At 41.1% G+C, this 14,871-nt stretch overlaps 1 protein-coding gene across 5 annotated transcripts in view; it reads right to left on the reverse strand.

The window, feature by feature from the left end:
• adcy3a (adenylate cyclase 3a) overlaps window positions 1–14,871 on the reverse strand; it is a 65,974-nt gene that overhangs the window by 14,926 nt on the left and 36,177 nt on the right. For 4 of the 5 annotated variants that reach the window (XM_003454856.5, XM_005459395.4, XM_005459394.4 and 1 more), the window contains exons 6-16: window positions 14,449–14,576; window positions 13,851–14,009; window positions 12,373–12,538; window positions 12,080–12,199; window positions 9,407–9,549; window positions 7,543–7,704; window positions 7,211–7,298; window positions 3,568–3,684; window positions 3,059–3,339; window positions 2,451–2,532; window positions 74–232 (exon numbers count right to left, since the gene is read on the reverse strand). In XM_003454856.5, the coding sequence (XP_003454904.1) occupies window positions 74–232; window positions 2,451–2,532; window positions 3,059–3,339; window positions 3,568–3,684; window positions 7,211–7,298; window positions 7,543–7,704; window positions 9,407–9,549; window positions 12,080–12,199; window positions 12,373–12,538; window positions 13,851–14,009; window positions 14,449–14,576 (1,605 nt within the window). The remainder of the gene's footprint in view (window positions 1–73; window positions 233–2,450; window positions 2,533–3,058; window positions 3,340–3,567; window positions 3,685–7,210; window positions 7,299–7,542; window positions 7,705–9,406; window positions 9,550–12,079; window positions 12,200–12,372; window positions 12,539–13,850; window positions 14,010–14,448; window positions 14,577–14,871) is intronic. The other variant, XM_019364638.2, reaches the window with a different exon arrangement.

Below are 14,871 nucleotides of genomic sequence, written 5' to 3' on the forward strand. Positions count from 1 at the left end.
AGACAGAAAAGACTTCTGACAGTCACAGTGAGTTAAGGATGTGATGTGTTATCAGCAAAAGTGAACCTCTTACCTCGTCCCTTTTCTTGGATCCTAGGAAGTGTCGAGCCACATGTTCAGGCAGCATGTTGGTCACCAGTGCTTCGTTCCAGCGCCGCATCTCATACACCTTCTCCTTTTGTTCATGAACTTCAATCTTCCAGAGGAAAAGGGTACGGGCAAGCTTCTCCACCTTCAGGTGCCAAACAGGTTCTCATGTTAGCAATAGCCAACGACGAGCAATGAAATGCTAAAATGTTGCACATTAGCAAACCGCAGGGGAAAAACTGACTGGACTTCAAGTCATAAGGCTGTAATATAAAACTATTTTGCCTAAAGATATATTACTGACATGTATTCAAATAAAATAATATATATTTTATTTATATAAGTGAAAAAGCTATATATAACTCTTTCAGCAATTAGCCAATAAAATTTAGTTTCATCAAATGCAAATGTGTGGTTAATTTCCTAACCCTAAAAAAAGAAGGAAAAGGAACAACAAGTAAACAGTATGCTAGAAGCAGAAACAATGTAAGAAACCTCCACAGAAAGAGTCAGTCCTTGTGGAGGGTGGTCACCCAAAGCTCACCAAACCATGTGGCCCAATTCCCACAAAAGAGCTAATGTGGAAGTTTATAAAAAGCATGGCTGCTTGGACTGAACTGTATAAGAACACACAGCACATCACATCTTTCTGTGCATGGAGCAGCACCTCATACAAAGCTGCCACTCTACATTCATCACACTGCAATGTTTCGAGGAACATGACAGAGAGTTAAAGGCGACTTGGTCTTTAAAAAGTTCTCTACCAATCCCACCCACATGGAATTGACAGGAAAACAAGTCTGCTCCATGAAGGCACTACCATGCAAGGTCCCTCAGTGGTTTGAAACAAAGCATTTCTCTTTCTTATTGTGTTATTTTCTTTGCCATTTCATGGAAAATATCAGGTTCACCCAGAAATTTTCTTCGGTTTTAGACTATGAAGTACAGCATTTCTTTCTCTTTGAATTTAGATGCTACCTGTAAATAATGCTTTTACCAATAACCCACCTGTTGACGTTGGCACTATTTATAACTGTATTCCTTTTGTTCAGGCACCAACCTGCCTTCAGTTCTGGGGGACAGGAAAGAACTGAGGAGAGTTCAGTCCGACCTAAGGATGAAGCTGAACAAATGGACGGACTCCAACAGGAAGAAGCTGGAAGCTCTTAGGAGAAGGGACGTGTGGAGTGGGATAAAGAAAATCACTGGGTTTAAGGTGACAACCAGTGGGCAGGCCGGGAGATCAAAATGAGCTGAACTATTTCTTAAACAAGTTTGGTTCACAATTCTCTGGTGCCTCCTCCACCACATACTCTGGCCTCTACACACTGACTACATTCAGTGATTTTACCTTTCTCTGCTTCTTCCCCCAAGTGAACTCTTTGGATCAGGCATTCTCTACATCTGAGAAACTCTCTTTCTGACTTCTAGCTAGGTTAGGGGACAGCTGGATTAAAGACACCAGTGCAGGCCCCTGATGGAATCAGCCCCATGGTTCTGAGGACCAGCCAGCAGTTTGTGATCCTGAGTCACATTTACAACCAGACTATGAAACAGGAGAAGACACTGGCATTATGGAAAACATCCTGTCTAAATCTTGTAACAAAGACGATGGGAGCTAACTGACTATCAACCAGTTGCCGACGCATCAACATGTGATGAAGAGATTAGCATTGTGCCACCTAAGACCTTAGCTCGCACTGGGTAGAGCTCTGCCTGATTTGGTAATGTGAGTGCCAAAAGGTACTGAGTTGCCCTCGTTCCAGTTCATCTTGTACACCTATGTCTCTGTCTTGTATAAGTCAGTATATACATTATTATTTTTGGTATTATGTTTAATTTTATTTGTATTAATACTACTACTTCATCATTTCAACTGCTGTTAAAAGTATTTCCCAAATAAAGTATTTACAATCGATGTTCTCTCATTTGTTATCATGATGACTCCTGACGAGCCACAGACCCACACGCGTCAGGCTTTTCAGTTCTCATGCAAACACCAGATGAGCTATGAATTTCCCTCTGGGATCAATAAAGTTATTCTTACTCTTAGACACTGCTGGTTTTAGTGATAGAAAATCATTTAAAAAAGTATCAGTTGTGCATATTGTCCAATTACCATAAAATGATCTTCAACAATATTTTCAATTCAATTCAATTCAATTCAATTTTATTTATATAGCGCCAAATCACAACAAAAGTCGCCTCAAGGTGCTTTATCTATATTTATGGGCTTGGAACTGAAATATTTACCAGTAAACATGACAAAGAACTACAGATACTACAGGTCAGTACTACACAATACAAGACTACATACAGCATTTCCTTTACTTTAGTAAAGACAATAGACAAGCTTAACTTACATGTCTGGAGAAGTAATAGAAGCTAACCATCATAATGAAGATCATAACTGTCATTGCGAATTTAGATGGGACCAGAAATGACCTGCCAAAAACATAACAGGGAAAAAAACAACAGTCTGAAAATTTCTTCAGTGTATTTTCCACAAGAAAACACTGTTCCAAGACCTGCAGACACACTGGAGCTCTAGACAAATGTTACTATGTTACCCTAGCACGAGTACAAGGAAGGTATGGTAACATCCATGCCTCATTGTGGAGGGGTGCTGGAGCCTATCCCTGCTTTCACAGGGACAGGGACTTGGTAACATAATAGGCAGATATCAGAATAAGAGTCTGAACCCATCAATGGCAGAGCAAGCTCTTTTATACTGGAACAAGTGACTGGGTTATTGGTATACATATTGCAAGTTTCTTAAATGCCAGTTAGAGTCTGAAAGGTGGCCCAAAATTGTGAAAATGGGCTGGAGACAAAGTGGACTTATCTTTTGCATAAAACACACTGACATGAAACTGAGACTTGAATACACACACACACACACACACACACACACACACACACATACACACGTCTGCTTCTTACAGATCATACTGGGTGTTTTCTGATTCACCTGTAGTCGTGGAAGCGGGCCATGTCATAGCGGTCAAAGATGTCCTTCCAGCTGTAGATGTTAACGATGCCGGTGGCCACTGTGATGAGCAGCATCAGGGTAAGCTTAACCATGTGACTGACCTGAACCAGCATTGTGGTGGCCATCAGTGCCAGCACAGCAACGTAGCTGTAATATTTGGGATTGTTCAGGCAGCCTTCAAGGCTGGACACGGTGGACAACGAGGAGGAGGGAGCCACTGTGGTGGTGTCTGAGTCTGGGACCTGAGGCAGACAACTAAGCTACACAGTAGAGAGGCACAAAGCCATCAACTTTACCATTATTTCAAATTTGCAATATCTGTCACCCCACCATAAGCTCCACAGTTTTTACCTTTTATTGGCTCTAGTTTTATGTAACAAAATTTATCTTAAATCCTGCTTACTGAAAAAAGGTGTACTTAGCCTGGATGTTAAATTCCAAACAATGTCTTGGTTTTTTCAAGCTGTAAGAAAGAACAAAGAGCTCACCATGTCCATTATGTCAGCCATGGTTAGGATGAAAATGGCAGTCATGGCCCAAGTGTTGCGAGCCCAACGTGTGTGGTCAATCCAGGTGGAGAAAGACACCAGCTTTTTGGCAAAGACCTGACATGGAAGCCATCCATTTAGTAATGAAAGTTTTTATTCATGAACAGTCATACTGTCACTGTGACTGAGAAAAAAAACAACATAATTTGTAATTCAGTATTGTTCCTTTTGGTCAGAGATGGTGTGAAAGGTTAAAAGGAAAAAACTTCTTATGCGTATGTCAAACATTTAGGCTTTCTTTGCGGCAGACATACTCAAACGTTGTACTTCCAAAAGCGCAAGCACCCATCCAGATCACTGAGGCTCCGTCCACACTGAGACGGTCAAGGAAAATGCAGCGTTTTGAAAAACGACATTTTTGCGTCGCAGTGTGGACAGCGAACCCGGAGCCTTTTCGAAAACGATGACACATTTTAGTCATGTGATGCAGTCATGTGACCAATTAAACTAAGATAGCGGAGGGCATTGTACACCAGTTGTTTTGTTTGACAGCCTATTAAAGATTAATATCAGTCTGTACGTGCTCCAGACAGCTTTTCTTCAAATTCTTTAATTCTCACTCGCTTTTGCAACTTTGTACTTTTGTGTTACTCGCAGCAACAACTCCACCTCATTGCTAGTCCATTTAAAAAACTCGGTGCTTTTCCTCCACATTTTGCTGCGACGTTTCAAAGAGCCGGAAAGTAAATAAACGGCAGACAGAAATGAGGCAGGTCGAATCGTCTTGTGTTTCACGCATGCACAGGACTGGAACGTAAGCGTTTTCGGCCGTTTCAATGTGGACGCACAACTCTGTGAAAACGACTGGAAACGCTAGTGTGGACGCGGAGCGTTTTCAGACATATGCGCTGTTTTCAAATGTATCCGGGCTCGTGTGGACGTAGCCTGAATTTGCTTCCATTTGCATAGGTGTAAAAAATGAAGCATCTATGCTTGCAGACTGCTGTGTATCAAAGAATGGGTCGCTCTCAGGAGCTCATTGAATTCCAATGTGGTACCATGATAGGATGCAACCTGCGCAGCAAGTCCAGTCATGAAATTTCCTTGCTACTAAATACAGCACAGTATTACAACATTATATTATAATGGTATTATAACAAAGTGGAAGCGATTGGGAACAACAGCAACTCAGCTATAAAATGTTCGACCGCGGTCTCGATTGCTACAGGCCTCCAACATTAATGTGGCTTTTAGATTAGCCCAAGAACAGTGCGTAGACAGCGTCGCAGTATGGGTTTCCATGGCTGCGCAGCTGCATCGCACCACACCACCACTGAACTCGAGCATGGAGACGTGTTCTCTAGAGTGACCAATCAGGTTTCTCCATCTGGCACTTCCATGGACAAGTATGAGTTTGGCATAGGCCAGGACTCTGACTGGTGCTGTTTTTCAGGAGTTGGGCCCATTAGTTCCAGGAAAAGGAACATACCAAGACATTTGAGACAATTTCATGCTCCAGACTTTGAGGGAAAAAAATCCAGGCTTTCCTATCCAACATCATTCTTGTCTCACTTGGAACAATGTCATAATGAAGAATGGTTAAAATTCCCTTAAACCCAACCCTAAAGCTTTTGGAAAGGCTTCCCACAAGAGTTACAGCTGTTATAAGTGATGGGCCAACATCACAACAAAACTATGGATTAAGAATTTAATGCAACACAAAATATTTAAATTCTTGCAAAGACAGACGAGCAAATACTTTGGGCAATAGTTCATGGTTGAGGTACACAAACCTGCAGTATGCAAAAACTGCAACTGTGCATGGTAACAAGTGCATGGATGGGATTTATTAACATGACAGACACTTTTAGGTGTCTCTAAGCCTTTCACAACACCAAAACTGTGAATCTGGGCCATATAGATGAATGAATGCATTATTAATCCTCTCAGTTATGTTTATCTTTCTTGAGTAAAGATGACCACATACTTAGCCTCTTTAAACAGACACTGATACTGTAGGCCTATGACATTGTTATATTGGATGTAACACTGATAAGTCCTGCAGAGCTACATGCAGTGTTTATAGTGACCTTGCAGTTCTCGGTACATGTAATTAGTGTGTGCTGCTGCCCTGAGCTGAACAGAGGCCGTGACATCAGCTGTCAATATTCACCCAACTGCAAAATATCAATACATCTAAATTTCCATGAAGAGGGAGGATCAAAAGTACTGACTGAAAAAGTACTCTATGCTAAACACACGCCTTTTATTCAGTACATTTATATCGTCAGGCAGATGTGACTCAGACTTAAACTTTACCTGACTTTACTTACCTGAATTATATGTCAAAATTTAATTAAGACAGTTTTTTAAACATTTTTCCATTTTCTGTTTTTAGTTGCATATTAATTGATTGTTAATTAGATTTGTGATATCAATAAGTACGCATTATTTTTATATATAACGCAAACACACCACTGCACCCACTATCATCCAAATTTAAAAAGCAAAAAAAGGAATAATTTTCAAGGTTGGTCCTTATTTTAGTCATTTCGTATCTATTGTTTCAGCTCCTGTGACCTCTCAATATAATCTCTCTCTACCATTTCTCTCTCTATTTGTGACTCTATAGGAGACACATGTAAGTGATACAATACAGAGGTGTTTGAGAGTAGCAGTTATACTGATTCATAATAATCAGCGTGAAATTAAAGATACAGGAGGAAAACGGTTTTAAATCTGTGACCACATATGCAGAGAACGTTGTTTCTGTCATCTCCTCACCTTATTTGTCTAGTAGGTGTTTTTGTCTGTGAAAAACTGGGCTGTGTGAGGGGAGGGTACAGTAAAGACTGCAACAGGTGATACACTGTATATATGGGAAAAACCCAAACGCTCCAAAGCAAACTGAATAAACTTGTAGAACTGTAAGTCTGAATTTAAACATTTGAAGAGCCGATACATGATTTGTGCATTTGGGACCACATTTAGCACGCTATGGAAACTTGTTCTGTCTTACTTCAATGGCCAATTAGAATCACCAATTAGCTTATCATCCAATGTCTTTGGACAATGGGAAACTTGAATTTTAACCCAAGTGATAATCCTAAACCTAACAAAGTACTTTTAGCACCCAAACTTAACCAAAGAGCTAGCTAAAGGGAAACTAAACAATACATTAGATACAACTTTATGAAACCTAGACAAATAAGTGATACCTTTTCTATATCGTGTTAGCAATAAAAAATCAGTAGCAACATTAAAATAGCCTCACTCACCCCCCCCCCACACACACTAATATTTAAACTTACTATTTTGTTACTTTTTCAAATCCTTTTCCCAATAATCCAGCTTTGCCCTACCACACAAACATGTCACAAAGCTAGACCAAATTGATTTTTGTCCTGTGTGAGACAAAATGACACTGGTGGTTTCCAGAGGATTTACTGTGAGTACAATCAGAGGAGAAGGTAATGACCCATAAATCGATGAGAGGTCACATATATCCAAACTATCCCACAACTTGCTTGTGGACAATTTAATGAAACAAATTCAGTGTGTTATTAGTCGATTCTATACCTGAACAAGGTTGTAAAAATAAAAGAACTCTGTAAATGAAATCTAAGAATGTGTTATAACTCACTCTGGGGAAGATGGCAGCCAAAGAACAAATGGTCAGGATGAGCAGTAAGACTTCCCCCACTGCAAAGGTGATGTAGTTTGCAATCAGCCTGTTCCAGAACAAGTGAACACAGTGGAGAGAAATTAGTGATTCCAGTGCAACGTGGCAAAGAGCAGTGTTCCTAGATGGATCTCTCCCAGCACAGAGAAATAACTACAGTTATTATTTCCAGTTTACACTACCAAAGTGTTTAGGCTTATTTTTGCTTTCATTTTCTTTTGTTCTTAGGAGAGTAGGTGACATAAACCATCCTGCCCAAAATGTGAATTAGTAAAACAGACCTGTGAACTCACCAGGGGTCTATGAGCGCCTCCATCACTGCAGTAAAGAGCAGAACCACACAGGAGCAGCAGAAGGCAGCCCCACTCTGTTTTTCCTTCTCCACAGAGAAACGTGTTTCCAGCTCTGGATCCACAAACCTGAGGGACAGCTTGTTGGTGTGTTTCCCCTTCAGACTGAGAAACAACAAACTTAGTGACAGTGAATGTAGCACACTGGTTGTTACATTATTAACCATCTTATGAAGTGAAGCGATTGAAGTGAATGGTCTGTCCTGGACAGACGCGGTGGAGGTGGAGCTTCCATGATTGGTCACGCAGAATGTGGTTGCCTGGGTGAGATACCTCGCTTGGTTTTCAGAGAACCAGGGTCACAGCAGTAACCAAACCATACCAATGACAACATGGACTGATTAAGTCTTAATTATTTATGGTATTTTAAGACAGGTAGGTTAGTTTAGAGTAAGAGTTGCAGTTTGCCAATTTGCAAACAAATACTATAACATATTATACACCATGTGCAAGAAAAGAAAATCTCTGCAGTCTACTTGAACTTCACTCAGACATTTGGTTTGATCACTGGCTCCACTTTTCCCACATGTGTATACAGGATTGGAAGGTTAAAGATGATTAAGTATACTGCTCAAAAAAATTAAAGGACCACTTCAAAAACACATCATGGAATTTAACTGAAACTCAACTGATGGTTCCCTTTCAAAGCTCACGTGGTATCTCACAGTGGGAAGCACTCTCTGGTGTGACCAATCATGGAAGCTCCACTAGTACAACATCTGTCCAAAACAGACAATCACTTCAAGGACATGGCGTTCCCCAGCCCCCTTACAATAGCCAATGACCCCACACCAGGCATTCCTGTTTTCTTTCCTGTGAAGATCACAGGAGCTTACTTAGCTGTGCACTGATGCAGCCGTTAATGTAGTCCAGGAACATGGGTTTTTCTGGTTTTCAGGAATATCTATTACACTATTGCTAGATGTCAAAGCTAAGCTTTAGTAATTAATCAGAATGACAATAATTTAGGCAGCACAACGGTTAGCACTGTTGCCTCAGAGCAAGAAGGTCCTGAGTTCAATTCCACCATCAGGCTGTGGTCTTTCTGTGTGGAGTTTGCATGTTCTCTTTGTGGGTTCTCTCCACAGTCCACAGACATGCAGTTAGTGGGGTTTGGTTAACTGGTAACTCTAAATTACCCATAGGTGTGAATGTGGGCGTCGACCTGTCCAGGGTGTACCCTGCCTCTCACTCCTGCCACTCTGGCTCCACAGTGCCAGGCAGTGACAACCCAAAAGGGAATGTCAGGACTTCAGGTTTCTCAGACATCGGTCCTGCTGATGGGTTAATCACTTTCTGCTGCCCGGTCCAAGAGTAACTGTTGATATCTTGGAATTTCCTACATGGTTGGAGACTCAGCAAACGTTCTGGCAATGGCAGGTATTGATGTGTCATCTGTGTGAGTTGGACTACCTGTGCAACCTCTGTAGGGTAACAGCTATCGCCTCAACCAATAGTGACACTGATCCTTGCTCAATGCAAAACTAATGAGAAAAAAAAGTAATGAGGAAGGAAAAAAATGTCACCAAAAAACTTTGGCCTAAAGTAGAAACCCAGGAATGGCTGACCACCACAGCCTGACCATAACCTTTTATTTTCCACAAACAGTGGAAGATAAGTGACAAAGATGCTTAAAAAGTTGTGATCTCTCTGTAAATGGCATTGTTGGTGTGAGGATGTTTAAAAGTACCAACAGTCAACTTGTCAACCCCTCACTCAGTGATAACCCACTGAAGCACCAGCAGCATAACAAGAAACCAGTATCGCTGATCAGCACCTTCACAGTGATGTGAGGGTTTTCACTTACGCTTGAACCGTCTCTCTCTCCAGCAGAGCTTCATTAAGGAGTTTGTTGAGCTCCTGTTCGTTCTCCTGAGCATCAATCACCCGTTCAGCCAGGTCCCGCAGCCTCAGCCTCCTTCGGGGATTAGGAAACGATGGGTTCACCACCTGCAATCCAAAGGTTAGAGGACAGTTTAGGACAGTTTATTTCTTGCCTCCTAATAAAATGGGGTCTGCTCTTTATCCAGTTCATAATTATAGAGTAACTAAATAGATAAACACATTTAGACTGTCTTTGCTAAACACGCCTCAAAGTGCATGCTGGAAAAAATGAGGTGAATTCTGGGGGATCTAGAGCAACAAGTTTCATCAGATGTTTCCTGGAGCTGCTGATGAATCCTGCCAAACATTAAACTTCTAATCTCTTCACTCAACATTATCCCAGAATCCGTGGTCCTCAGACACCTGACACATGCTGCCACGTTGTCTGAAGAGCAGTGGTTTCTTTTGTGGTTGCCTGTTATTCAGTGATTACCCTGAACACATGAACACAAATTTAAATGGGTTTTGAATGTGATTTTTGCAAATGTGTTCTTGTTATTATTCTTATTATTTACCTTTTTCAGGAATGCACATTGTGATATGGTACAGATCTTTGCAGGATGCTCACTCTTAGAAAATGCAGTTTGTGTCACTGTGGAACTTTAGAATCCAGCTTTGTGCATCTAATGCTGCTTATTCTGTCGTAGTGATGCAGATATAGTTCACACAGATTCAACTTTGCTGCAAAGAACACACCACCACACAACCTACACTGTAGCTTTAGGAGAAGCCATTATGTTAACCATTAATAACCATTTAATATAATGTCTATTAAAGACACGTAAAGTTATATTTTTTATTATTGTTAATTTAGACAGATTTGTATGTATGAAAATAAAACCACATTTTAAGAGAATCAGTGCAGAAATCCTGATCATTCCAAGCTTTTTCCTCAAATGTATTAATTTATCATTTTTTTTGTCATGTTAACAAATAAATTTGACAGCTGCTCTGAAACAAATCTAATAGTGACTTTCTTCCTGCACTCATATCAGTTAGTTAAAAGTTTAGTTACAATTACATGAACAGAATAGAATAGCTCTTTATTGTCATTACTCCAAACCAACTGTGCAGGAAATATAAACAGTAAGACAACACTAAATACTACATTTATGCTGAATCGCCCTGCACAAAGTTCCTCAGCAAACTGCATGCTCAAAATAAACAAAACACATCGAGCGTCATGTGCTCTGAGCTCTATCCAATCACTACTCTCCACACACCGTTTACCTGTCAACAGTGAGAAAAAACAGCAATTTCAAATCTTACAATTTCATACGGTCCCCGTACTTGATAAAATGTGAAAAGAAATGGTATAACAGCAGTTGCTGGTTTGTACTGGCATATTCATGCTCATGTTTTTTGTTTTTTTTTTCAATTTCCAAATTTACAGATTGGTCCATATAATTAACATTTTCACTAAGAACAGTACAGGTCGCTATTTATACATTCAAAATATTTTAAACTGTGATCTCTTCTTACACACACTTTATACAACATGCCTCATTCAGATCCAGACATACGAGCACCTTTACCTGAGTGCTCTCTAACATTCACAAAATCAAAAAAAGAAAAAGCATCCGAGAGAAACTTCCGTATCTTGGCCAAGGATGCTTAACCTTCCAATTAGTGTCTCTGTGAAGGTTCTCACCCATCCAGGTCATCGTAGTCTAAGAGCTTGGAAAGAAAAGCATCTGGACTTCTTTAAGTTTCTTGAAGACGTTTCATCCGAGAAGCTTCTGCAGTTCTAACAGCAGCTGGTGGAGAGTCCCAGATTTAAGCCCTGTGGGCGGGTCCCCCCCCAAGAGGGTCATGGACCTCCTATTGATCCTTTACCTAATCACACGAGCCAAGGTGTGAAAGCAGGTGTAGGTCGCAATCAGCCAGGGTTTCGGGTGAGCTCACTGTGAAACCTGGCCCCACCCTATCATGTGATTTCCTGAGGTCAGATGGCCCAGGATGTGAGTGGGCGTTAAGGCGTCTGGGGAGGGAACTCAAAACTGGATTATAGATGGCAGACAGTTGGTGTCGTAAACCACCGCCCCTCTGTTCAAAGATGGTCGCTCACAGTGGACATAGATGCTTCGTTCACTCCTCTTTCAAACCATCTGTCCTCTCTGTCCAAAATGTGAACATTGACATCCTCGAAAGAGTGACCTTTGACCTTTAGATGCAGATGGACCGCTGAGTCTTGTCCTGTGGAGGTGGCTCTTCTATGTTGTGCCATGCTTTTTTGAAGTGGCTGTTTGGTCTATAAGTACTGTTCTCACTGAGGACTGTGGTAATTTTTGTGTGTTTGTGTTTAGAACAGCAGTGCACCTTCCCGTGTCAGCTGGTAATGTGGTGATATTGTGGTCTTTGCTCAGGTAAGTGACGACCTTCAGGTCGTCTTCCGATTAGTAGATGACCTGCTCTACCTCCTGAGCTACAGCCACGCTAATGCAAAATGGGAATGAGAATGCCAAAGTCTGGCACAATCAGAACAGACAAGGACAGGAAAAATAGCAGCACTGTGTGATGAAGGACTTTCAGGCACCTGTTAATGTGTGAAAACATCATTAGTCCAATCTAAGTCATGAGATGACTCTTTGGTTACCCTTGTGTCCAGTTCCTCTGGTTCCTCTGGTGTGGTGCAGGCTGTGTGGACACTGCCATTACAGTCTGTGGTGTTGATTAGCAGAGGAGAATTTCCATTGGACGAGGTTACGGACAGTTTCTAATGTGAAACAAGCAAACAGCAAGTACTGAGTTTATTATGAAGAACTGAATGACTTTTGTTTATATTATGCATTTTAGGACGTTCGACATACTGCCAGCAACATATTCACAACATGTAAACACTGACTATAGAAATATTTGCAGAGCAGGTATGGAGCGTGTTTTACTTACGACACTGTTAATGCCATTCTTTCCCAAAGGTGCTTTTGGAACAACCACCAGGTAGGTGTCTATGCCTCTCTCCCTCAGGTAGTCACAGCGGTCACCTCCATTCCCCGGCTCCACATCAAACTCACCATGAAGACACTCCATGGTGCTTTGTGAGATGTGAACTCGGCTGTACACACATACAAGGTGGCATAGATTACATGGGCCATCTTTCTACCAACTGTACTTCCACATTACTTCAAAGTGCTGTGCTAAGTGATGCTTTGTGTATGAGTATTTTGGGTTATGCATTTATTCCCAAATCTAAAATTTCAATACACACTAAATGTATATATGTGCACATTTAAAGCCTAAATTTGTGAAAATAATACAAAGACCACAAAGAATCAAAGCAGTTTAAAGTAAAACATTTGATGGTGGGGTTCACAGTATCAGATTTGTCCACTTATCTGGTTATCGGGAGGAAATCATGACAGCTTTTTAAAAATTCTTAATATAATAATATAACTTCCAATTATAAATGTTTAAAAAAAATAGCAAACCAGTATGAACAAATATCACTGACATTTCAGTTTCAACCAAAATAACCAGAAGAGAGCACCAAACTGTCGTGAATTTGGTGATACAAAAAACAGAGAGAAATCTCCCATTAAGGTGCAGAGAGCCTACTGTTAGCAGAGAGACCGAAAAATCACACCAAATAATTCATCGTTCACATGGTAGCAACTCAATTTAGGCATGTAGACATGGTGAAGGTGACGTGATGAAGTTCAAAGAAAAAAGACGATTTAAGTGACTTTCAACATGGTAGAGTTGTTGGTGTCAGACTGACTGATCTACTGGAATCACTTATCCCGAGTGTTTAAAGAGAGTGGCCCAGAAAAGAGGAAATACCCAGTGAGCATCAGTTCTCTGGGTGAAACAATGCCTTAATGGTCATTAAGCTTACAGCGAGGCAACACGTCCTTATTTACATGTCACGTCAACACAACATGTAAGCTAAGGACCAAAGTCTCTGAGGAAGGTTACCAGCACCGTCAGTCAGTTTTAAAGGCAAAAGTGGTTTAATCAGGTACCAGTGAGTGTATTTCTACAGTTTCAGGTTTAGTGTTTCCGATCTCTCAGTCAATTATTGCAGCATCAGAATAATTTGTTTCTGGCTGGGAATAGTCCTGTGACTTTTCTCTACTCTGAAACACACTTTGACATTTAGCTGATATAGACAAAACACGGCAAATGATTGAAGATGATATAAATGTTTGGTTCAGAGTAAGAACTTTGATAAATCGTGCATAATTCACATATCCAGTGAGCTAAAAACTAAAACACAGCACATCTACTTTGTGCATGATATTTACATGAGCCGACACATGAAAACACTCAAATCAAAGGAGAAACGGGGAAAATGGGACCATCTGAGAAACACAGTCCAATCAGTATTGATCAATGCAACTACGCTGTAGTGAAGCTGATGTTCTCACCCTGGGATCCCTCCAGCCTCCATTTTATTGGCCACTGTGACATCTGTGGACCAAACATCATACTGCCAACGTTTCTGACCCAGCACTCCTCCCAGGACCGTACCACTGTGCACTCCAACACGCATGTCGACATCTGTCTGGGTTTTCTCTCGGACATACCTGTGGTCAGTTCAGAAAGCAGCAGCATTAAAAACAAAGCAGCAGGAAGCACAGGTAGCCTTTTGTTGGTGTAATAATCAAGCTGTCTCAAAGCCTGATTACCACAAAAGAAGTAAAACATTCCAGCAACACAGGAAACACCGTCTGTGACGTACCACTAAATTCCATCCACCCATGCACAGCAATGTTCTGGAGTCTGACCAAAATGATGGATCGCAATCAATTTGTTTTTAATGACCTCTCACTGTTACATCACAGCTGCAATCCACAAAAAGTCAATAAGAGTCCATCAGTGTGATCAATCCCACACTGTGGACAGAATGACTAACCCACTACATCCCATAATAATGTAGATGAAACTGTCTGATCTTTAGAAAAGCTTAGAATCAGGCAGTTATCCCAGGCCGCCCCCTCCTCATGCATGCTCGTTCATACTCACGAAATGGCCTCCACCATGGCCAGGCCCATCATGATAGAGCAGGCGGCATGGTCATCCCTGTAGTCCGGCAGCCCACAAATACAGTAGTAGCAGTCTCCCAGGATCTTGATCCTTAGCTGGTGGTATTTCTGAAAGGTAGGTATGTTTTAGTCAGACAGTGTATAAAGATCAGACACAAATCACTAGCTGCTTATCCAGCTGTCTTTTTAGCAGGTATAACAGCAGCAATGGGTGACTATTAAACTGCTAGAAACACACACATGCAGTGGATGGCAGTTAGCACAGACATCAGCAGGCTGGATGGAGGCGAGCACACGGGCTGTCTTTTTACTTCATTTGCTCATAGGCTAAGCTTAATCTTGGGCATTAAGTCACGCCTTCTTTAATAAGAAATAATGCAAAGCAGCACTATAGTGATAGAAC

The sequence above is a fragment of the Oreochromis niloticus genome, linkage group LG11, assembly GCF_001858045.2.
Source record: "Oreochromis niloticus isolate F11D_XX linkage group LG11, O_niloticus_UMD_NMBU, whole genome shotgun sequence".
NCBI classification, from domain to species: Eukaryota; Metazoa; Chordata; class Actinopteri; order Cichliformes; family Cichlidae; genus Oreochromis; species Oreochromis niloticus.